Raw genomic sequence first — 24,861 nt, 5'->3', positions numbered from 1 at the left:
CAGCTACGCACTCGCACAGTATTTCCGCAGGATGGACAGAATAACATTGCTGCCAAAGGGCATATAAAGGACAACGCTACAAACATGGTCCCCAAAACTCTCTCAGAACATCTTATGCCACTCAAAGGCTTACTATTACCAAAGACATTACAAGTTATACTATAGGCTGATACAGTCTTAAATTAAAGTTGGATTTTGTTCTGTATGCTAGAAATAGATCTGAGATAATAACCATGTACATCGGAAAATATTATAAAATGGCTTAGCAGAACGTTTTCTAATCTTCCATGTGGAGCTTGTCTCTCCAAACTATGCTTTATAACTCTCGTAGTTTTTTGGAACAACATCCCCAACAAAACAAGCTGAAGAACACATTGGTAAACAGGAAGCATTGGTTGTGAAAAGGAACTAAGAGAAGATGGGAAGAGATGAAAGAGAAGAAAGCCAGCCAAATCTCTAAAAACAGGAACAAAGGCACCGACTGTTTCCAAACAAGTGCTTGAATAAGTAAACCTGTTTGGTTTGGGTTTTTTTAATGAAAACAGCAATGATAAAGAAGTTGATCGTGTACCACTTGGACATTCAGTATCTGAAGGAACATACACTTGTAAGAGAAGTATTCCGGGCCAGACCCATGTCCCAGTCCAACGTCTAAGAAAATATGGGGTCACTTAGGGACATTTGCCAAGCATAGCAATGACGTAAATACAGTCAGTTAACTTACTGCTGGGAAGCAGCTCTTCAGTTCTCATTCTGATACCTTCACAGTGAGGCAGTTTTTTTCTTTCCTTATTTTCCTCCAGGAGTCAGTGCCACAGAAGAACCCAATCTGGGACATAAGCTGGGATGCACAACACCAAGGTGCATTTTCCCAACTCTGCTACAACCATCATACAACACCTTGAGCAAATCACCCTGCCTCCATTCCCATCTCTAACAATTGGAAAACAATTTCTTTCACCATTCTTTATTACTTCATTAATTCAGTGGGGCAGCAAATATGTCATACAGCTTAATTGTGACATTCTTAATGCAGGAGGATCCTAATTTTGTAGGACTTCACTTAGATACCCACAGACCATACCCCACTGCTCTCAAAATCACTACCTTCACCTTCTCACAGCAAAGTGGATAACTTGAGCTTAGATTAATCACATTTTAGACCATTGTAGCACTTTTCATCAACATTTTAACATTTTTGATTAATATACTCTGTCATCTTCCTGCATGTACAGATTCACAGACACTGAGAAGCGAGGCTTTTTACAACCAACTTAAGTTTGACCATAATATCGCTATGCTGTGAGATGTTCCTCCATACAACTATGTGTCTTGTTTATATTAATCTATTCCTCAGATTTAAAACCAACTTAATTAAAGCAACCGTTGAGCACATGCAACCTTGTTTGAGAAAGTGTATTTCAAAGGCAGATGCTTCCCCTGACCCTGCACAGCACCAGCCAACAAAAAGAAATAATTAATCAGTAAGGGGGAAAATGCCATTTGTCACGTACAACTTATATCAGTTACCAAGTGCTTCAGATAAAGGGAAAGGAACACTACAAAAAGCAAGTATGACAGCTCTGCACTGCCATAGAAGTTTTTATTTAAAAATTTAAAGGGGATTTTAAATCTCATTTAAAAAAAAATCACTGTATCATTGTAATCCATATTAATTTCCAATCTGTTACTAGTATATTTTCTTAGCCGTATGCTATGGCAATTAACTGGACAACCTAACTTCGCCTCAATAAAAGTATTTCCTTCTACCAGATTTCTCCCCCCATTTCACTAGATGTTCTCCTTTGCACTTCTACCACAACTCATAGGAAATATAACTCCTGACTTGCATTTCGTACTTCATCACTTTATACAGTTTTTGTCCCTTCACATCTTTGTCTGCTTTCTGCTAGAAGCAGCTGTAGTCTGAACAGTTCAGTCTCACTTGATTTTTCAATGGGTTTGAGATTCCTTTCTTTCTGAGAAAAACCCATCAACTGCAGTAATCCAACATCAAGTGCACTGACACACTGCATCAGTCAGACTGGTGAAGAACAAACATGAAATGTAATTCATGCTGCTTCCCTGGATACTGTTTTCATTGTCATATCCAATGGTATGCTGGATGGGATACTGTTCGACTGGAAGTTCACTAAACAGCTGTTGAACGCTATTAAAACGTTCTAATAGGTGTGACTTATTGACCGGAAGAGTCAGTAAACAAATGCAGTAGAAGTGACAGTATGGAAATAGAGTAACAGTAATTAGCGATGTGACTCCATGAGTAATAGGGAAATTGCTTTGACCCAGTTGATGGCAGTAGCAATAAAATCTTAAAAAATAAATAAATTAACAAAATCTATCCCAAATAGATGGATTTTCTGTTGTGACGTGTACTCTACCAAGACTTCTCAGGGCAATTGACAACATTACGGTTGCCACAGATCCTACTTCACTAGTATTCCCACCCACCTAGGTTGGGAAACACAGTGGTAGCTGTGGTCCACTATGCTCATAAGACCCAAAAGACAGGGACAGCCAGAGCAACTGGCAGCATATCACAGCAAACTGGATCAGAAGCTCCCTGGCATTGATCGGCAGGAAGTCACGGTCACACAGCAAGCCTCCAACAACTTTCGTCCCGTTGCTCAAAACCCTGCTTTCTTCTGGTTTGTCATACCATGTCAATGCCTTGTGCTTGTTCAAGCGCCTGGCACAGTTTTGACTGGGCTAACATGCCATTTCTGGTGTTCTGCGTGTAGCTGCACAAAGGTGTATCAGGTGTGCAAAGGCATATCAATATCCTGCCTTAAACTGATGTGCTTCCACATTTATCCCACGCTACCCTAACTTCAGTGCCAACACAAACATTTCATAGAGCGTGGATTAATGAGAGCACAACAAACCCAAAGCTGATCTGTCTGTGCATGCTTTTTGTCTTTAGGAATCGGACCACATGTGATTTTCTACTTCAGATTAAAGAGGAAGGATATAATGCAGAAATCTGAGCTTTTTACTGCAAAAGTAGGATTATCCTTCAGTACGTGCATGAAAAAACATTTTATTTCTTTGGTGAAAACACCATTCACTAAGAAAAAAAAAAAAAATCTGCCAGCTGCTCTCCAATAGTAAGATGACATGACCAAGAACAAGTTCTTGGTAAGCTCTGTTAAAAAACAAAAAATTTTGGTTTTTCTTCTCCTTCCTTATACTAGCTGTGTAGGTCTCAATGGAATCCAACAGGGGTCATATCCTGGAATATAATAATGCCAAAAAAGAAGAAAACAAAACAAAACACACACAAAAATCAATACTCAAAATTGCAGGTGTCATGATTGCTTGAACAATTGATAGGAAATGCACTGGTTTCAGTGCAATAATAAAAAGTCTGAAAAAATACTTGGAATGTATGAGCAAGGGGAAAAATCATGTAAAAGCAAGTGGTATTGTCTGTGTTGAGAAGAGCAATGAAAGTGATTGCAGTATGGCACCTTGTAGCTTTTACAAAATAATACAAGAGTTGGAAAGGGAATGGAAAAAATATGTGAAGATTACACAAAAAACCTGCTCAGTATAAGACTCTGTTTTGGTTGAGGGAAGGTTAAAAAGCTATTTTGATCAAGCTACAAATATCCTTAACCAGTTTAGGAGTTGGTTGTTCTTTAGTTCTCCAAGAAAAGCAGCAATGGGAGGTGAAGTCCGGCAAGTTCAGACTACAGGTACAGCACATCTTTTCAGCACTGGTTATGATTAACCACTAGAATAACTTACAACACAGTTCGCTGCCACCTTAACTCTTCAGATCTAGATTAAATCGTCTAGGAAGTGCTGTAATGCAAAGAGAAATTATAGCTACCCGAGCAGGGAAGTCCTGGAGGAGGCGAGCGGAGCGGAGGCTCCCTCACCAGGGACCAGCAGGCAGCCTGACTGAAGGGTCCCTCCGTGCCCGAGTGGCAGGTCCCAGCTCCCCGCAGCTCCTCCCTTCTGGCCAGACGGACAGCAGAGCTCGGGCTTCGGCTCTGGCTCCGGGGGCCCTGACTCGGGCAGAAAGCAGCCTTTTATAGCCGGCCGCAGCTGCTCTGGCTCACACCTACCCGCTCCGCTCCGAGCAGGGCACTGCTGCCGGGAGCCCGCATCCCCGCTGCCCCCGGGAGCCGCGCAGAGCCGCCCGCCGCGCTGCCCATGGGACCCCGCCGCCCGGCGCTGCCCCTGCGGCCGCCCCTCCTGCTCCCGCTCCTGCTCCTGGCCGGTGAGTAGCGCCGCGGCGGGGCCGTGCCGGGCTCAGCCCGGGGCAGCCGGTGCCCGGCGGCGGGGCAGCGCCCCGGCCAGCGGCGCCTCCCGGGCTGGTGCTGCCGGGCGCTCCGTACCCCGAGGGACGGGGCTGGCGTCGGGGGGGAGGTGGGAGGAGCGGGGAGAGGGAAGAGCGTTAGGAGAAGCGATCACGGCAAGCGAGCATCTTCGCACGTGGAAAAGGAGTCCCGGGGCAGGCTGCCGGCCGCGCTCGGGCGGGGCTGCCCCCGCGGAACGGGCCGGGCTGCCGGGCTGCAGCTGCCGGCCGGGGGCTGCACCGACGGCCCTGCCCTTTCTCAACCTACACCTGCAACACGGGAGTTTTGCTGGAGGGTCTCACATGACTTATTTAACGTTCGCCAGGAAGGTGCAAGTGTGTTAAAAAGTTCACCTGGCTGCAGCCCGCCTGTGTAATAGTGATTTTCTACAAAGCCAATCCATTTACCCACCCTCTTCTCATGCTCTGAGCGCACCACTCTCAGAGCGTTTCAGGCACAGAGCAGTTCAAAAGCTGGGACCTGCTAGAACTGAGATTGCCTACAGAACCATAACTGGGTTATTCTGAAAGAATGAGTCAGGCTTTCTGAACAAGTTATGATGTGAGAATGTAATTAAAGGACCCCTGCCTCATACATGAGCATAGTCGACAACTCACTTTGCAAGTATTTAATTTTTTTTTGTCTCCTATGTCCTATTTATTAAGCAGTATTAAAGACCAGTTGTAATAAATTACAGTCCATTTACTCATAGTTTTTCTGAGGTATTCATCAGTATAGTATCTGAATGTACTTATTTCTTTCACACTTCTGTGAAAGTATATTATCATCCCTCTTTTACAGCTAGGTAGGCAGGCTCACACAAAAAGGCATCCAGTAATTTTAAGTTGCTGTGGTGACACGTTAGAACCCAATTTTACCTTTGACTACTTAAAATTATGTGGAAGTTCCACTACTCAAATCCTGGTTCTCACTGAGTATTGCAGTAGTTTGGTACTCCAAGCAGGCATGCTATTAGTAGGAGCCTACTATTAGCAAACATCGATACGCATTGTTTTAAAGTAATTAAACTAACCTCATGCTGAACCTTTGTGACAGCTGTAAGGATAAAACCCAGTTTTCCAGAATAGCATTCGGCTCCTTAATTAAAATATCCTTTTTCGTACATTTCTACACAGCTTGCAAATTCAACAAACCAAATCTTGCAAATAGAAGGATCCCAAGGACAAGAGCCTCAATTCTTTCTTTTAACAGATTCTGTGCACAGAATGAAGTGGGGGCGGGGGGGAGGCAATCACATGATTAAAGACCATAAGGTAAGGTGCTTGCATAATGAGGCCAACTTAAGGTCCCACCAAGCTCACTGCCCCAGTTCTGCTTCCTGACCTCAGCATGCCTCTGTTATTCCCTCTGCATTTTGATCATCCTTGTCTTCATCCTTTGCATGGCACAAACCTCAGCAAGAACATGAAGGGAAGCAATGAAAGACTTTTTCACTGCTTCTGCCAGCCTGGAGTGGTCGTTACAGAGAGCCTGGCTTCAGTCCGATAGCTCCGAGTCAGGCATCGCAGTCTCCCGTTCCGTAGGCAGTGAGGAGGAAGGGAAATGCAATTTACTTGTTCCTCAAGGCTTGGTCCGCAGTGTCAGGACAGGAAAATTTATCCTTTCCAAAAATTTAATTGTGAGCACAGTTTGTGGAGACAGCACATTGGTAGTCTGGGCAACAAGATAAGGTGAAAAAGGCCATTCCTGATAGCTTACGAAACAAGAGGAAAACATCTAAGGAAAAAAAAAAAAAGTTTCTATAATGCATACAGTTCAAAGGTTTCCACTTCTGGAGCTATCTCGGCGACGTGTCAGAAAGTCTGCTTATTCCCAGGTTTGAAGTTCTGAACTACTGGTGCACTATGACTGTACTAAGGAAATACCACTATAGGAAACCTTTCATGTATTTAACAACATCAAAAAGTGTTTCTGTAGACTCAGTCTTTGAAAGAATGGCTTAAAATTTCTTTTAAAACCATAAAACATCATAGACTTATATGCTAATGATTAATGTAGTTATGTAATTATCAAAGCTGTGCATCTCAACTATATCTGCAAAAATAATTACTATGTTTGCATTGTGCCTATTGCAAAGAGTAAAATGTTATGGAAAATGTGACCTTTCACAAAAAATTCACGTGTTTCTAAAATGTGGGATTTTCTTCCATGCATATGGAAATTTAAGGGACTGGATTTTTAAATGGTATTCTAAGCTATCCAGAAAACTAGGGGAAAAGGAGAGTAGGAAAACATCACACAAAGACATAACAATGTACAGTATTTAGCACAACTTGAACTCTCAAGAGCTTATACAGGCAACACACCAAGACAGTATGATGAAGTTCAAACTCTCCAAACAAGGCAGGGCTCAAATTTGAGCAACAGGAATTACAGGTTTAAAATCAAGCACAACACAAATATAATGTGATTACTTACTGTTACTTTCTCTCAGGCTGTCTTTAGTGTTTACTTAATTTCAGCCTTCAGAAGTCACCTCACGGCTTTTGATCTCTCTGGCTTTGTCATTACAAGCACAAAGACCACTGCATAGATTTATTTGGGGTTTTTTCTTTCCCCATCTGTTATTTTATGGCGCCTAAAGTAGCCTTAGGATTAGTATGGGTTTGGTTTCCCTTCAACCTTTACTTTTAAAGCAGCTACGTCAATCCAGTTAAATCTGAGTTTGCTGATGGACTAATCTCTTAAGTTATTTTCCTCTCCCAAATACGTCTTTAAAGTTTTCTTTCAAGGATGAAAACAGTTGAAACTTTTAACAAAGTTCCAATTCCTATTATGCAATAAGCACTGGAATTAAATATTACAAGAATATTAAAAGCCATAACAAGACTAGACTCATTGTCTAACTATAAATTACTGTTGTACACTTAGCTGTACTTATTTCCTGTGACCTCTAGATATCAAAACAATGTGGGTTTGATTTTTTTCATACACATAAAACAACAAAATTAGAACAAACACAATCTAGTTCCCTCCCTTGCTCCAAATGCACAATACTGTGTTTGACAGAGCTGCACACAACGTGCACAACAAACACAGAACCAGATTAGACATAGAGGGATGACACTATTCTTTCAGGAATGTATAATCAAACCTATAGGAATACTCTTGTCCATAAAGATAAATGTGAAGTCTTCATAAAAACCAACAAAACCACAGAGAAGATTTTAAAAACACACCTTAATCATGAAACATTTGGAAACAGGCAGAATGTCACTTCACACTCTGACTGCATTCCACAGAAGTTCTGATAAAAATACTTTGGAAATTTTATTATGTTGCCAATACACAAATGCTACCACCATCATACCAATACTCTTATTATTCCCATAGTTCTATGTGTTCTAGGATGGTCTTTCACTGGATTTATTAAACTCAGGTTACTAAGCTGTTGGGACAGAGACTTTTCTGTTGGTTATATTCAGAGGATCTGCAGTACAATACAGTCTTGGTTTCTATCTGTATGTCCAGATGCTCTAACATAAATAAATTGCAAGGATAAAAAATTCATGTCCTTTTCTCTAAGTTACATGGCACATTTTAAAGATTTATACTTAAGCTCCTCAGGGAACAGACAGTTCATCACTTCTACTTTACATGGATTTAAATCAAGGGCCTGGGATTTGCCCAAAGTTAGCAAGAAATTCTCCAACAAAACCAAGAATATGACTTGGAAATTCCTAGTTTTCTCTTCCTGTCTTGTAGCTCTCCTCCACCATCCTCCCCCAATTGCCAGGAACTGAGACACAATGTAAAAATTCTTCACTTTCTTCAGAATCACTAACATCATGCAGAGCAAGCGCAGCTTAGACCCACTAACATAGTTCCTTCAGACATTACTGGCTAGATGCAAGAGTCTAGCTGAATCTTACTAAACATTTAAGAGTATAAGCAGTTGTCATTTGTTATGCTGCAGCCTTATTGCAGGGTTTTTTTCAGCTGGGAATTTACTGAACCTGTACTGACAGCGAAGATAGCACTTTCAATGCTATCATAAAGCTAAGAACCTGGTTATACTTAAATGTATGCTTCTGCTACCCAGAGCTGAAACATGTATTCCAAGCTGCCACAGAATGGGAGATGATCATGTGTCAGTTCCACAACGTGACTGTTATTTTGACATCTAGAGCTACAGGTTCCAAAGAGTCCACCCAGTACACCTTATGGCCCCTTGGGAAGGCACAAGAGTATCTTTTCACCCAAAACCCTATATAACTAAGCAGTAGATAATATCCTGGAATGGGAGCCATCACACAACAGATACTATTCACTGTCTTAGCAAGGAAGTTTTAGTGCCAATGGAACAGTTTTTAAACAAAACTGCAAGCGACTACATAGCCAAGGAAGCTCTTTTAAATCCTCAAGATGTGATTGCCTTTAGTCAATGGCTAAAGACGCGTGTGCAAGTTTAAGCACTCATTTCAACATCCTCTCCTCTCCCTAGTTCATGAGGCCACAAAGCAGGAGGGAACAAGATCTGGGAGTAGTCGCCAGTCAGAAAAGTACTAAATATTGTCTTAGGAAGCCTAGCTATCTTCATAAGGAAGGATTAGCTACAAACATTCTTCCTAAAGCCTTTTTTTTTTTAAAAAAAAACCATTCTCACATATAAAACAATTGTATTTCTTAATGAGGTGATTTCATGAGATGTTTAAATCCCTTTGTTTCACGAAATTGTAAGTGCTGGAGGTCACCAGCATCCGACGCATTTCAAGTTACTCAGCTGTGCTGGGAACAGCATTTTTGTGGCAGATCTTCCATTAACTGATTATAGTTAATCATATAATCCATTATAACAGACCAGTCTATTATAATAGATTATATGATTATACAGATTATATACAAACTGTATAATCACACAGTTATTCTGGAAGAAAATAAATATCAAAGCCATCAATGACAAAGTCTAAATTTTTTTTCTGCTGTCTCTCTCACAGATATTATCAGTTATTAAATCTTAATGTCTTTCCCAATCTGTATCTAGTACTGGTAGTTAAGGTTTATAAACTGTTCTCATACCAAAATAAGTCATTAGTTTAATTAGTAAGACAACTCTAATTCCACTAATTTGTTTTGTATTCATCCCACTACTTAAAAATTGCTGCAAATAGCTTGGAGCCTGCACTGCAAGCAAATGCTGCCCATTACCATTAAGGGTCTTTGATGCATTAGCTCAACCTGAAGGATGCCATGAGGCCCTAAAAAAAAAAAAAAAAAAAAAAAAAAAAGAAAGGTTATCTGGTGTCTCAACAGTTTTCTGCTGCTCTGGACTTACTACTTTAGTACTGACACGGGATAGTTAAAGTTCCTAAATACAGCCTTGTTCTGGAGAAATAATGGTGAGAATCCCTTACAACAACAACAAAACGAAACAGAAAAAAAAGCGCAATCCTTCTAATTTCCCTGGAAATGACTCCAAGCACCTGTCCATTTCTCTGCTCTACACCCACCCCACCACCCCTGCCAGTTATTTGGCTTCTTTGTCTAAAAATGAGGAAACCCAGAACCTCATCATAGAGGATGTATTCATTCAAATGTAAACCCTTACATTCTACAAAATAACAACATGGGCAAAATTGCATGTTATGGTAAGGAGAAAATACTGCAATGCTTAGGGCATCTAATTTTAGCAAATCAGTGGACCTAGACCACAGAATACAGGCTAGCCCTTGTCAGTTTTAAGACTGGAAATGACTGAAGTCTGCCATTGTATGCTGCCCTGATGGGAGGAAACCACTGCAGCTATTCAGAATGTCATTCAGTATTCTGCTCACCATAGATTGGGGTAAAAAGGGACTGGGTCAAGCAGTGTGCCTCAAAAATGTCAAAAAGAAAACTGCTTTATTTTCAAGTACTGACATTCATTATCAAAGTTAAAAAAAACCCAACAACTATTTTATATCTGCATGTTTGATTCAGTAAAAAAGAAGTAGTTTTTCTTCCACAGTTTGTAAAGGCACTTTTGGGGAAGCCCATTTTAGAAATCGAAGAGGAATTCTTGAATTAGCCGGGGCCATTAGATGTACTACAGGACGATCTCCCTTTGCCTACCTACGTTATGGATGCTACTGTGGTCTGGGAGGAAGAGGATGGCCCAAGGACAGAGTAGACTGGTAAGAGTAACTATGTAATTAAATGCTGAATGTATGCAGATGTCAGAGTAAAAGGACTAAAATACGAATTAGGCCTATTTAACATTAGTGAGGGAACTGAGTTTAAACACACCTCAGACTGCTAAGAAACTCTGAAGCATTAAGACTGTGTTACTACTTGCCTTAAACTCTGATTGCATAAATATTGGATTCACAGTACAATTCAGTTTCTTTGCTGTTACTGTTTGGCCAAGAGCTGAAGAACTAAAGTAATCTTGGAGAAGCTTTAAAGCTTCTCATATTCAAGCGATCTATAAAAGTAAAAATTAAAAAAAAAAATTGCAATTGAAAAATCTTTTGATTCTACTACCATCCATCCCATTTTATTAGTATCCAAAATAATACGTAGAAAATTATGCAAAATTCAACCTGTTGAAAAAGAACATTTGAATAAAAGGAATTACGAATTGTTACTAAAATAATTCTAAAGCCAAACCTTTGTGTTTAGTACTAAATCTCAGCATATTGACTACCATCAGTTTCATTTATGATTGAAGAATAGCTGACGGGAAGATGATTTTCTGGTTACAGTAGTTAAATAAAGGTTTTATAGTTTCAAGTTTATCATTACAATGACACATTTCCCCACCATATGTGACATCTCAAGTTCAAGTTTTTGGATGTGTAATCTCTTATTTTAAAGACAATTTTGAGACTGTAGTTGCTGCTTTAAAGACTGGGAACATATACAAAAAGAAGAGACTGTTATTAGTTCCGTCATCTGTATACCTAAATGTAACAGGAGAGAATCTCCAGTTTGCCAGTCTTTCATTGTAGGCCATTTTTTCCACTTTGTAAAAGTCCCACGGTAGTAAGAAGCTGCTTCTTTACAAAACATGGTTAGCTATTTCTGGCGGGGTTTAGTAGCCACAGAATTAGCTACGGTTAAGAACAAGCCAGAAGTGAGTGTACTTGCTCTACCACATTTGAACAGAATCAAGAATTGCACCAATTGAATGTAGAGACAAACATTCTTACCAAGTTCAACGTGAAGTTTTGAGCTACGTTGTGGGCTATTTACATTCAGAATTATGCCTGAAAACAAATGAAAATACAGAAATACTTCATCTAAAGTAAGGACATCCATAATGGAATTATTCAAATAATTACTGCAATTTGAGTTTTCTGCCTGCCACTTTAAAACTTTCAAATGGAGAAAATCATATATTGCTGTCATAAGGTAAAATATAAAATCCTTAAGCATCTGTTTTTATTCAAAATGCTTAAAAGATGACTGAAGTCATTCTAAAAATTTTTTGTAAACACATGAAGATAGACTGCACTATGGCAAAAGAAGCCATATTTCCTGGTTTATTTACCTTAGTACTGCTACAAAGACTGACTAGATTTTTAAATTTATTTTATTTCTATACATGAAATGGATGAATTGAGCTACTTTGCAGGCATGTGCTGTTCAATTGTTACATACTGCAGGACCTTTAAATGGCGACTCGTGTGGAGTTACCAAGTAATTACTTAATAAGCATAGGAAAAAACTGTAATTGCAAGTGAGAGCTCACAGAATTAACTTCTGTTGCAGACATAAATTCCCCAGGCAATCCAAACACCATCTAAACATCATGTGCCTACTGCAATATGATGGTTTTAGGCTACCAGGAGGAAACCGAATGACTGAATGCAAAGAGCTCATGGATACATCCTGTTCTTCCGCTGAGTCAAAAAAGAAAGAGTTTAGTTAGTTTGTAGCAAAAACTTCCAAGCTATCTAATTTCAGGTCCTTGTTACCTCCCCTACTTGCTGGTCTGAGCTTGCAATGATGCTACACCAGAAGATTATTTTTTTTTAAGCATTAAAATATGCCATTAATGCTTACCTGTACTGTTTGGTTCCTCAATGTGATAGAAAGTCTATGAATTCATGTCCCAACTATGACAAGAACAATTTTGAAATCGTAATTTTGGGCAAATTTACAATTTTTTTCATGATACCGAGCAAACAGTTTTAGTTGTATTAAACAGCACATTTCGCCTGCTGAGCTTTTCTGCCACCATCTAAGGACTTTGCTGTAAGACATCATTTATGATAGCATGCTATGGCCTAACCAATCTTCTTGTCCTATCCCCCTACTGATGTCACAGTAACATCAGTACCTGGCAGAAAATACAACAGTCATTACCCGACAGACTATTCTGGCTTCTGATCTTTTTCTTGGAAAGGGTTGGCAGAGGCATAACCACATAAAAGTTTGTGTTTAAAATTGAGAATGCTTTAAAGATTCCTTGTATTTTTATCTATGAGGACGTTCAGCTAGATCAATGCGCATCAGACATTTTCCTCATCATTGATTACATGAAAGAGAAATAATAATTTTCCAGGTGATCTATTAAATAGTTCCAGAGCAGGTAACTGTTGGTACATTCGCATGTTGACGTTTGTTATTTCACAGCCTGTAGAAACGTGCTGATAAAAACCATCCAGATTACGTGACCGTAAATCACCAGAGTATGAATTAAGGCAAACCCCTTTCTGTCACTCCCAGGTGCTGCTTTAACCATGACTGCTGCTATGGTAAGGCAGAACAAGCAGGCTGTCACCCAAAGATAGAAAGTTACCACTGGGAATGTGAAGATAATGCTGCTGTGTGTGGTGAGTGAACAGTTCTGGTTGTTTTTTTTGTTGGTTTGGGGTTTTTTGGTTGGTTGGAGGTTTGTTTTTTTTTGTTGGGTTTTTTGTTGGTGTGTTTTGGGGGTTTTTTTGGGGAGTTTTTTTGGGTTTTTTTTTTAAACTTTTACCAATTGTCTCATTGACTTCATAGAAAGACATTTTCTTAATTAACTATAGAATTCCTATTTTACCATCCTTCCTTTTGTGACATTTGCCAGGGTAAGCTGTGCCTCCAGAAAGCACAGCTATGACAACCAACTGAAGGTAGTTTCTTCTTCTTAATCCCCACCTACTGACATACATAAGCAAACAAAATTCTGTTCTACCAGCTTATATTTCAGAAAACATTACCAAAACCCCCCTTTTTTTTTACTCAGCATTTATACACGTTGAGGAACCCGTGTTATGCTACTTCCTGCAGGTCTCCAGCTGGAAAGCAACTACAAACAGGAGGCAACAAAATGACAACTGCTTAAAAAGGATCCTTTTTATACTTAGCAGAAAATACTTCACACCATTTATAAGTTTATGATGGACAAGTTTTTGGCATACTTACCACCGATCAGTTGCACAGCCCACTGCTAGTGGCTGCAATTTATGAATGAATTTGTAATTACAACTTACAATTTCAGACACTGAGGTAATAAAGTAATTGATGAGTATCTTTATTTATCGAAGTAATACGTCCACAAGCCATAAAATGTTAATTTGAAAATATTTACATAATTAGTTTACAAGTTGCAACAGATGGCTGACCACATCCTGATAAATTTTTTTCAATTGCTCCAAAACATGAATGCAATATACTTGCCCTGCTGTGGTGTAAGAGAGAAGGACAAAGAGATCTCAAAGAAACAAACAAAAAATGTTGAACAGGAAACAGCAGCATTTCTTTTACATTACTTGTTCACAACTCCCAAAGTTTTAGCAAATATTTTCCAATATACTTCAAACACCTTTTTAAAATAATTTCTCACAAGCCTCTAAAACTTGCAGGGTTTTTTCTTGTCGTTAGGTTTTGGGGTTTGATTTGTTTTGGTTTGTTTGTTTGGGAGGTGTTGTTTTTAAATCAGGTGCTAGGTCAGTTACTTTGCATGTAATTTTATGCTGCTATCTAGAATGCAAATCATCTTGAGAATTGGTTATTATTTGCACCACAAAAATGCAGATCCTTATAAAAACTTGTTTACGACACTCAGTCTGAGTTTTTAACTGCTATAGTTTATAGGCGACAAGCAGGCTGTTCAGAGAAAACATAAAAACCTCTAATTTATAAGTCAATTTAGAATTTGTTTGACCTGAAATCAAATGAAAGTTTTCAACGGTCTTTCCTTTCCTCTTTTTCATTCAACCCTTACTACTTTGCCCAAGTGGCTACCTCACGCAGAATCTCTACTTGCCAATTTCCTCCTCTGCTCCAGCAGTACTAAACACCTTCCCTCTCAAACCATCCAACTGTCAAGTTACAGTCATCTGTATTTGACTGTAAAGGCTCTGCTCCTGCACAGTCCAGAAGCTGACATTTCAAAATACTGGCCAAGATAGTAGGCATGTCACCAAGAAACAAAGCTGAAGCAAAGTCCCTGACATACCATGGAGAAGATTAAGTTTGCAACAGTAACAAGAGAAGGAATAGTTCCTCTCAGTTAATGTGTTTTTTGTTCGTTTTTCTTTTGTTTGTTTTGTTTTGGTGGTTTTTGTTTTTTAGCCTATCCATGTTGTTTATGCTGCTTATTCTACTGAGTAGTTCTTAGGGTAGCTAGTTACAGCATCAACTTATATACATTAAGAACACTTCCATTTCCAATAGCAGAATTTGAGTTCATTCACAGCACTGAACACTTGTTCTGCCCCTAGCCAAATCTCAAGCAGAGATTCAGCTAAACTTTCAAAATGTGAAATACTCAGACAAAATACAATCAAGGATTCTTCAGTTTACAGATAGTTGCAGAGAGAAAAACACACACATTTCTGGGTTGGCACAGTAATACCAAAATATATTGCTGTAGAAGAAAATGTTCATGCCAAGAAGAAAGATTCACGCCAAGAAATCTGTTAAGTTACAACACTACAATTATAAAACAAATATGGCCAGACATGGATTTTATTGTAAACACACTTTACCTAACTTCTTACTGAATGCCTTAATAAAAAAACAGGCGGGCAATTTAAGCTGAACATGGAATATCTTTTGCATCCCTTATGTCACATATGTAATTTTAATGCTACATCCTTTAGTAGATTAAAGCATATGAGAAATGGAAAATATCTTCCCAAACTCCAGTTTCACTAGAGGAACAGGGCAGGCAGGGAGGGTCACATACCACTTTCTGAAGAGGAACCAGTTATTAGAGTTCCTTTATTAAAGAACATGAAGAAGAGTATTTAAGTCTTTATCCAATTATTGTATTTTCACCTGTCAAGGTAATTCCACTGACTGTTGTCACTAAACCAAGCCACGCGTGGATATTCTCTGTGGCCGAGATGTCCCAGCACAGCCCCCTGTCCAAAGAACATGACAGAACTTTTAAGTCTTACTAAAGCTCAGTACAGTTCCTATTGCACTTGAAATAGAAGAGACATTTGTATGGCACATACAGAACGTGAGGTAGCAGTTCTTGGTATTCCATTTGGTATTTTTAATTACCTCAGACTAACATCAAACTTACTGTGTTTTTTTTTCAGAATCACTAGAGGACAAATGTCAAAAAATGGCATGTGAATGTGACCGTGAAGCTGCCAAATGTTTTTCTAAAGCTCCCTATCATGCAAAACACCTTTTGTGGCCAGACTTTATGTGTGGTGAGATTCAGCCTTCGTGTAGGTATTAGACATATGACATCAGGCTTTATGAAAACTCTGTATGTATTTAAATCTAAAATGACCTTTTTTTTTTGTCACAGTAGTGACAACAAATTATTTTCCCCTTCCTTGGTCCTCCTTCCTGCCACCTCAGCCTCTCCACCCCAGAATAGCCAAAATAAACATTTATCCTCTTATTTACTTTCTACAGTGCGCGGACTAAAAGCAAGTTCATTAGTTCCGTGTAAGCTTTTATTGACTAAAATAGAAGTTTATCAGCTTAAGGAGTAACAGACTTAAAATTTATTTTGTTTATATTCAGATTCACAGATTTTTCAGATTCATAGTATCAATTCACTGTAAACATTTCATCGTCCCTCCACTGGCTATAAGATACAAACCAAACTTTTCCACTAACTTTTTACCTTGAACTGACTGGAAGAAATGCATGAAGTGATAGTTTCAGCACAAGGAGCCCTCTCGTCTATATTAAACAGTTACTATGAAGCCTGATTTAATTTTTGTATCTCATTCACCTTAAGTAATCCTACCTGTATTAAAAAATGCCCAATATAATTCTTTTTTTCCAATATTTACTTTTTAATTACAGTTTCATAAGAAGTTGTTCATTTGATATGGCTCAAGCTCCTTTAACTCTATGTATGCCTTGAAGTTTCCTGTGGGCACAGGGAGTTCTACCCTTAAAACTTCAGAGCCAGATTTTAAAGTACAAATACAAAGCATCGCCAAGACAGATACATGAAAAAACTTGCAATCACTGGGACCATAAGTGTTTGATCTTGGACAGCGAGTTTGCCAAGTTCAGAAGTGTATACACCTCATAAGGAAGTAAAGATGGTTTTAGCTAGGGTCACATCATAGTTTCTTGAAACTTTTTAGGAGAACAGTAACACGAATTGCTGAATAATACACTTTTTCATAACGGCTAATTTTAACAGTTTAAGAACCAGGAGTTCTACTTTCACCCACCTCAACTTAAAAGATGCAGGCTACAGAACAAGTTTGCACAAGTCAAAGCTACGGACAAGTACTTAAAAAAAAACCCCAACGAACAAACAAAAAAAATTCACTTCTTTAGAAGGGGTGAAGATTTCAAGACAGATCTTTAATCTTTAAAAATATTCATAGGCAAATTTAAAGTTCGTATTAATGACACAAATAAAAAAAAAAAACAACCTCAAACCGATGTAGAATGCAAGGGGATGAAGCTCTTGAAAAATGTAACTTTTGCTTCATCAAAAACTGTACATTAACAAATGGCAATCCTGTTTACACAAACTAACTTTCCAGTCACTATTCGCTCACAGATCTAGATACACACATGAAGTAAGGTGTAATTACAGCATTAGGTCACTTTTCCAAAATAATCCTTTTTAAGGGATAACCCCAAATTTAAGAATTAGCAACAGACTTCAAGAGGAAAACATTAGAGAAGCTGTTGATGAAGTTTAACTAATTTGAATAAAAGATTTTGAATGGCAATTACCACATTTTCCAAAAAACAAGAAAACTCAGTCTTTGCTTTCAACAGCAGGAATTTTAGAACAAACTCTACTGTGAGGCCGTGTATTTTGACAGTCACAACTTTACATGTAAAGTAGACTGAAAACACTGAAGTACTTTCAATATTAAGCCTCTCCAGGAAGAACTTCCCTTTGGCAAACTTACGTTGAGGAACACATTGCTGGTATGAAATGCTAAATTTAAAAAAAAAAAAAATTAAACCAAAAATCACTGTAGCTGTTCAGAAGACATTGATTTTAAGGCAGGCTTGAAAATAACCAGAATGCTTCTATATAAGTTTGATTTGATCAAAAATAGGGTGACATGACTGTGTAAGTTACATACAGCTAAATCAGGAGTGTAATTTTTTTTTTTTTTCAGTAGAAGATTCCTTTTGGATAATAAAGCCCATCCTCAGATTTAGTATCAGCTGGTTTAAGAGTAACTTACGTTAAGGCTTTTTTGTGTGTTTAAGTTAACATAATCCACCACTTTCACTGCTACATACATAAAGAAGAAATGCAAACTTATTTCAAGAGTCCATTTTTGGAAGCTAAACAGCTCAGAAGTTCCAATGCCAGTCACTGCACTTGTGTCTCCAGACGCCTTACTTCTTTAACCACAAGATCAATGTTTATAATCGGGTTAAAGTACAAGGCCCAGTAAAACAAACAATTGCAGACAAATTGAGGAATAAAAGGCCAAAAAATGGCAACGAAAAGACCCTGGGTTGAGACTTTCCAGAAATGTTTCCACATTCTGTGAGGAACAGTCCTGTGAAAAAGGAAGGGAAAGGCAGAGGCTTAGAGGAACTTTTTGTTTTGTTTTTACCCATTCTAAGAAAAGTTAAAATGTGCTGCAGCCTCAAATTACTTAGCCCGTACTCAGGTACCTGTAAAACAGGTATTCTTAAAATACAGTAATACTAGATTTTATATGAGGAAGCATTAAGTCAATTTATTCAGACCACAAATCACAGCAAGTTAAAGTGCTCAAATCCCAGTTTCGACATAATTACTTTCCTGTACACTTTTCTCTTCTGAAAATGTTCTGCCCTCTAGCTGCTGGCAGAGAAACTGAAAACCCAGTAAACCAAAACAAGAATTTCTCCTATGCAAGTTCTAAAAACTATAAATGAAAGACCACAGCAATTATGAAGTAATATTAATATGCCTGAATTAAGGCTTTATCTTAAGGCAGTAACTGAAAACAGCAATTTTGATCATGTATGAGAAATAATATCAGTGTAACTAAACTCATTTATGATCCTGAGGACTCATCCTTTAATAACTATCTTGTAAGCATATCATGACAAAATTCTTATGCATTTAGTTCTCAACTGACAGCTAATACCAACTACCACAAAAGACAATTCTCGAGGCAAGAGTTCATATTTACCCAATTGCTAAGAACATGCTTATTACCGTTACTGCACTTGCTACATCTGATCAGTAAAACCAGCTCTAAGAAACCCTTTCACATATTCACAGAAATAAAGATATCCAAGAGTAAGTGCTAGTACACATGCGGATTCAGACTGACGTGTTATCAACCTCAGAGTTGTGGTTACACTGTCGTTTCAGTGAGCACTGTGAAATTCTGAGACCGCTACTTTCTATTTATAAGGCCATGTACTTCCTACCCTCATCAACAAGCTCAGTAAGACTTACTTCAATTCTCTTCTTGACCAGAGCCTCCAAAGGGAGAGTAATTCCAGAACAGAGAGCAACATGGCATTTACAATTATAAATCTTGATGTCCAATAGTGCACATCCAGCCAATCCCAAGCAAATTCAGCTATCAACTGGTATGGCAAAAATAAATACTTGACAATGAATTCTCTCCACTGTTTCCAAGAAGGATCTTTAAGGTCCTGTAAATTAGGATAAAAAGACTGTTAATCAATTTCCTATTAAACAGATATATTACTGGCTTATTTACACTACTGTTGAAAAAAATGTTTTATCATACGCTGAAAACAGTAGTTTATCTTTACTATGGTTTCTGGTTGGTAATACTATAACCCAGTAATTTCCACTAGATTAAAGTATTGCAGACAGCCAGACGTTATAATGCCATTTGTTAAAATACAGGTATATTTTGAGTGAACAGCCTTTCTATAGTCATGTGAACTTCAAAAAAAAACAGTTTCACAGATTTAAAGTCTTAAAAGCCTTAAATCAATCTTAAGAGGTAATAGTCACAACACTGGTGATCACATACAGTGAAATCAAGGAACCACTTACTTTGTAGGACTTCTTTTTTTTTTAAAGTCAGACTGTAAATAGATTAAATGGTGAATAATTACATCATATGTTTTTATGCTGCCAGTCTTAAAATGCTTACAACTAAAGCAAGTAGCATATTTAATGTTTTGAACACTTACTAGTAGTTTTGTGACAATATCTTCATACTTGTCTTCTTGTGTAGGGCAAATTGTGTGAATGAAAGGTAGGAAAGCTTCTGCGTAATCAAACAAATATAGGTATAACATACTGAGTCTTGGAGAACTCTTCAGTGCATAAAGAAGAAAGAGTGATTTTCCTGGATTTACTGCCTGAAAGGTATCAAATTATCGAGTTTCAAACAATGAAAAAAATAAAATGAAAGGGATATGCCAGTTCTCAGATTTTTCAGACAATTGTTTCTCAAATACAACAGTTCATTAAACTGAGCAGTTTTTACAAGGGTAATTCTACTACCTTAACACTCCTCCTGGCTTTAAGAGAATTTTCTTTTAAAGATATTATTTTAAAAATACTTAATATACATGACAGACTTGATATAGAATTTACCTTATATTCCCAAAGGTTCTGTGGTGGTTTAACGCCTAAAGTTTTCACACATTCCAGTTCTGCTATAACAGCTTTTCTATGGTTACTGTTCTCTATACTGTAAGGCCCCTTCATGAAATCCTCCTCTGTCAGTGTTAGAAGTAGTCTACAAAAGCAGAAGAATTCAAAAGGTAAACAGTGCCTCTTCACCAAAAAGACATGACTAACAAGTTAGCAATCACATACTGAAACAATAAGCTACTGATAGAAGGTATCACCTTTTGGATTACATTCCATATCAAGTGTTCTGAATCAACTGTGTCTCAAAGCCTGGGTTTTAAATATCCTTCTTTTCAAGTTTTCTCTCGCCTGCTTTCAGCATGCAAATGTATCAGCTTGTTGGCTATTACTGAACAGTTCTTCAGTACTTCACAGATCTAGTCTGGTCTCCTGAAATCAAACCTAGAGCTCTTGGGTGGAATGCAACAATGCATGTAGCATATGAATATTTTCACAGGAAAGAAAAGGTGGGAGGGGTGGATAACACATTAATAGAATTTTACTTTCAGTATCATTTCAGTCTGTATCGTCAGCATTTTAAAAAGTTCTTACAAAATTTTCAGTCAGCTTGTTCAGTATCTACTACTAAGGTTTTCAACTACAAGGGTTAAAACTTCCCCTGAATTTTATTCTGATACATCAACACAGTACTTCCACAATCTATGTAATGAAGTACAGTCGTTTCACAATATACCATCCCTAATGAAAGCTATCCAGTAGTCCAATCAAATGATAGCTATTCTTGACAGTTAGGCCTCTCACCTTCCATTCACTTTCTCCAGTAAAAATCTTTCTTTATAATGTGAAGCCCATGGGCCCAGCTGCTCTAGCCAAAGTATCACTTCCTCAGCAGTCCATTTAGCAACAGGCTTGTGGACAAGATGATCTTCTTCAAATTCTCTGCTACTCCAGTGATATCCAAGTAGAACTACCTATAGGTAGATTTTAAAAAAAAAAAACCAAAGAAAAAAAAAACAAGGAGAAGGAGGGAAAAAAAAACAAAACAAAACAAAACAGATCCTTTACCTGCAAAGCAAATACATTAATGATACAAATAAACATGCATTAAGGGGCTTGACATGTAGAATCTTCCATTTTATGGACCCTAAAATATTCAGCTTACAAGAAAATACCAAGAAATTTTACCCAATTTGTCCAATTACTGTTTGCTGTATATTGCAATTGTAGTTCTTGACAGACAGCTCTGAATGCTACCTTATTTACTCACTCAGCTGAAGTCTCTTTGGTGGTGACAATCTTTTCTACGCGCATATAATTTATTTGATTGCATGCTTAATGAAGTAAATAGGGAAAACCAACCAGATGACACTTACTGCTACACAGGTTAAAGCTGTCAGAACGCCTGAGAAAAACCCTCCTCCTCGAGGATTAATTCTTCCTGTGTGAGGAACTGTAGGGATCTGGTCATTCCCATATTTTTGGAAGGTTGCTAAGCTGCGTGCTACATCACTGTTTTGTTGAATATCTTCTTTTCTTTGTTCAATGGCATCAGAAAATAGCTTTTCAATAACATCCCTAGTGGGAAAAATATTTGTCATTTTACTATAACCACTGATGCTTAGCAGTCAGAAAAGGGACTAATTTTTGCAATTTTGTTTTCCAGCCTCTACTAAAGACTATCATCTTTGAAAGCAAGAAAACGTTAGTTATTAATACTTAGTAAATTTAAACTTAAATCAATTACTTCCAAACAACATTTTCCTTAGCTTCTAAAAGATAGAGGAAGTTAAAAATTAAAAAAAAAAAATAATCTTTATTTCTTATACAAAACTAGAATCGTGTGTGCTACTGGCAAGCCTTGATTATTCAAAAATGCTAAGCAAAAGACAACATAAAAGGCTACCATCAATTCTACCACCTATTTATTAAAATATTATTTATCTAGGCTAAAGTATTATTAACACAAGAATTTGTGGGTAATTTGAGACAGCAAATTGATATTTCTAGCTTTTTTCTGCAATAAGATCACATTTCTTCCTATAATTAATTCCTATTACAGCAATAATTGCACAGTTATCAAAGATCATTCTAACGTAGAATTATTAGGAAACAGCCAGCTGTATTAAAAGATCCAAGTGTCTCAATACAAAAGCATCCCTCCTCTCCATCCCCCAAAAATTCAGAAGGGGGAAAAAAAAACCCAAAACCCATACCAAAGCCTATCAACCCACCCCTTTGTTCCATGCTGAAAAATGTGCTTGAACAGTGCAGCACAAGTGCCGAACACAAAAGACTTCAGGATTTAAATGTCTTTGTGACAGTTCAGATTACCAATAAACTGTGAAAATCTGCAGCAAAATCAAGAAACCAGGCCACTAATTTCGGTGGCTCCAAAAATCCAAAATGGCATAGTCCGCTCACCTGAGGAGGACGTTGACTTTGGGGAATCCTTCCCATTTTTCTCTGCATTCGGGGCATTCATTCTTCTTGGATGATACCCACCACAAGGCTAGGCAATGTCTACAGAAACTATGCCCACAGTTCAGGGTGGTGGGATTGACCAGAATGTCATAACAGCAGTGGCAAAGGAACTCACTAACTGATACTCGACGACTGATCTCAGGGGTAGGATGTGTTTCAGTTTTTGCCCTCTCCATTTCACGCTGTAAAGTTTCATCTTCTTCCATTTTCTCTTATGCCTTATGCAAACAGAAGGCTCTCTTAGAACTTCAAACCGGGTAAGGCATTACTTCTGAAAAGCAACAAGATAAACCTCATTAAAAAAAGAGTTACTATAGAAGTTTAGAATTGAAAGCAGTATAATTTATCATTGTAATTCTTTTCTCACTCTGATGGTTTCAAGCTTTTTAACTAACTTAGCTCTCCCCAAAATGAAACTTGATCTTCTACTTTTTCAACATATTCACTACAAGCTACAATGAAAACTAGATCCTACATGTAAACAGCTGGGCTCAATCTCCCTGTATTTTCTTTTCCTGTGTTGCATAACTCATGAAAGCGAAAGAAAAAGCTTACTATGATTCACATGACTTCTGGCAGTATCTTTAATCAAGGTTTTAGTAGAAAGACACCAAGCAAAAGAAATCTCATTAGAAAATACCATCAAAGATTACAAAAATAAAACACCAGTATAACATAATGATCTAGTTTACTCCATCACTTTTCTTTCCAAGCATATGAAACAAAACATTACTGACCAAGGTCAATGCTAGACATTGCTGGGCAATTTAAAAAAAAAAACAACAAACAAACCAAACAACAAAAACCTCGATCCACAAAGTCAGATGCTTCAGAATTATACGGGATTGATTTGGAGTGATCTGCTTGCCATCTCAGTGAAGGAACGAACTCTGTATTAACTTTACTGATAATTACTCTTTGCTAGTATTTCACAAAATGTGCAAATGAGAAGAGTTTAAGATTTTTCCAAACTTACCAAAAATATAAACCTATTTGCTTCAAGTTCCTACTATATTCTCTCAGATGGCTGTATCTAGTTTCTTAAAAAAACACTGATCACTTACTTATCAGTTGTAATACATCAGAAACTATTAAAAGCTATACAATTTTCTCCTTAGGCGCTACCAAACCGAAATACGCTTACATTCTCCACCACGTGGCTCCTGCTTACTGCTAAGTTACCATCTTTCCATCCAGATCAAGCACAAAGAGGTACGCATGCAAGTTGGTAAAGAATAAAAATTAGGAAAAAATACAAGCAGCCCAGAAATACAAAGCAGTAATGCAACTAGGATCCTCAGAGCGCTTACAGATGTGTCTTTTCCCTGCAAAGCAAAGATTGTTGGCTTTCTAAAAGACAACCCTGAAACATCATTTACAAGAGGAGGAATAAAAACAAGGTTGTGCACCTAAGAACACTCTTCTAGCTTTCCTGGAAGAAAGAGGCAACAACATTCCTGTGGGTGCAAAAATATTTCACCGCCCAGACTGTGCGCGAAATCAGACAAGGGTCAGAAGCAGAAAGCTTACTAGCAGCTCTCCTGCCTCCTCTTCCCGACTTCCGACCGCGTGCCCCGCTCCGCGCTGCTATCCCAGCCCCGGCACCGCTGCTCCGACGGGACGGCCGTTTCCGCCCCCGAGGCAAGGCCGGGCCGGGCCGGGCCGGGCCCATCTCAGGGCCGCCGGCAGCGCCAGGGAGCCCAGCCAGACGCCGCCGCTCAGGCACCCGCCGGCAGCAGCCGCGGGCGGAGGCTCCGGAGCAGCCCGGCCTGAGCCCCGCCGCCCCGCCCTACTCACCCGCCGGCTGCCGCAGCCGCCGCTGCCCCGCGGGGCTGGCAGGGTCGCGCAGCTCCCGCGGCCCTTCCCCCCGCCCCGCGCCCGCCGCCTCACGGGAAAGGCGGGTGAGCGTCGGCTCGGCCGGGGAGGGCTCGGCCCCCAGCGGCCTCCCCCTCCCGGGACGGCGGCGGGAACCAGCGCGCCCGGGCTCTGCGGCAGCCTCGAGAGCGAAGGGCGCTGTGGCAGCGGCTCCTCTCCTGCCCCGCAGCAGCACGCTTACCGCTGCAGTCTATCGAAGCAGAGCCCGCTTCATTTTATCCTCGAGCCTTGTACTTCAAAGCTTTTGAAATCACCGGG

The 24,861-nt window shown here is 38.8% G+C and overlaps 2 protein-coding genes across 5 annotated transcripts; one reads left to right on the top strand and one right to left on the bottom strand.

Moving 5' to 3' along the window:
* The first annotated feature begins 4,182 nt into the window (after positions 1–4,182).
* PLA2G10 (phospholipase A2 group X) lies at positions 4,183–16,128 on the top strand. The gene is made up of 4 exons (XM_086473351.1): positions 4,183–4,249; positions 10,297–10,462; positions 13,002–13,108; positions 15,812–16,128. The coding sequence occupies exons 1-4, from the start codon at positions 4,183–4,185 to the stop codon at positions 15,955–15,957; spliced, it is 486 nt and encodes a 161-aa protein (XP_086329477.1). The 3' UTR covers positions 15,958–16,128.
* Positions 13,775–24,294, bottom strand: BFAR (bifunctional apoptosis regulator). 4 transcript variants are annotated; one of them, XM_086473350.1, is made up of 8 exons: positions 24,259–24,294; positions 22,669–22,999; positions 21,621–21,822; positions 21,049–21,218; positions 20,248–20,392; positions 19,839–20,009; positions 19,123–19,325; positions 13,775–15,628 (listed from the first exon to the last, which is right to left on the bottom strand). In XM_086473350.1, the coding sequence occupies exons 2-8, from the start codon at positions 22,932–22,934 to the stop codon at positions 15,520–15,522; spliced, it is 1,266 nt and encodes a 421-aa protein (XP_086329476.1). In that variant the 5' UTR covers positions 22,935–22,999; positions 24,259–24,294; the 3' UTR covers positions 13,775–15,519. The 4 variants fall into 4 exon arrangements, with proteins under 4 accessions (XP_086329476.1, XP_086329474.1, XP_086329475.1 ...); XM_086473348.1 differs by lacking the exon at positions 13,775–15,628 and adding an exon at positions 17,034–18,226; XM_086473349.1 differs by lacking the exons at positions 13,775–15,628; positions 24,259–24,294 and adding exons at positions 17,034–18,226; positions 24,138–24,154.
* Between the last annotated feature and the right edge of the window lie 567 nt (positions 24,295–24,861).

The sequence above is a fragment of the Leptosomus discolor genome, chromosome 14, assembly GCF_034619465.1.
Source record: "Leptosomus discolor isolate bLepDis1 chromosome 14, bLepDis1.hap2, whole genome shotgun sequence".
NCBI classification, from domain to species: Eukaryota; Metazoa; Chordata; class Aves; order Leptosomiformes; family Leptosomidae; genus Leptosomus; species Leptosomus discolor.
The sequence above is the reverse complement of the archived record's forward strand: the minus strand, read 5'-3'. Positions and strand labels throughout refer to the sequence as shown.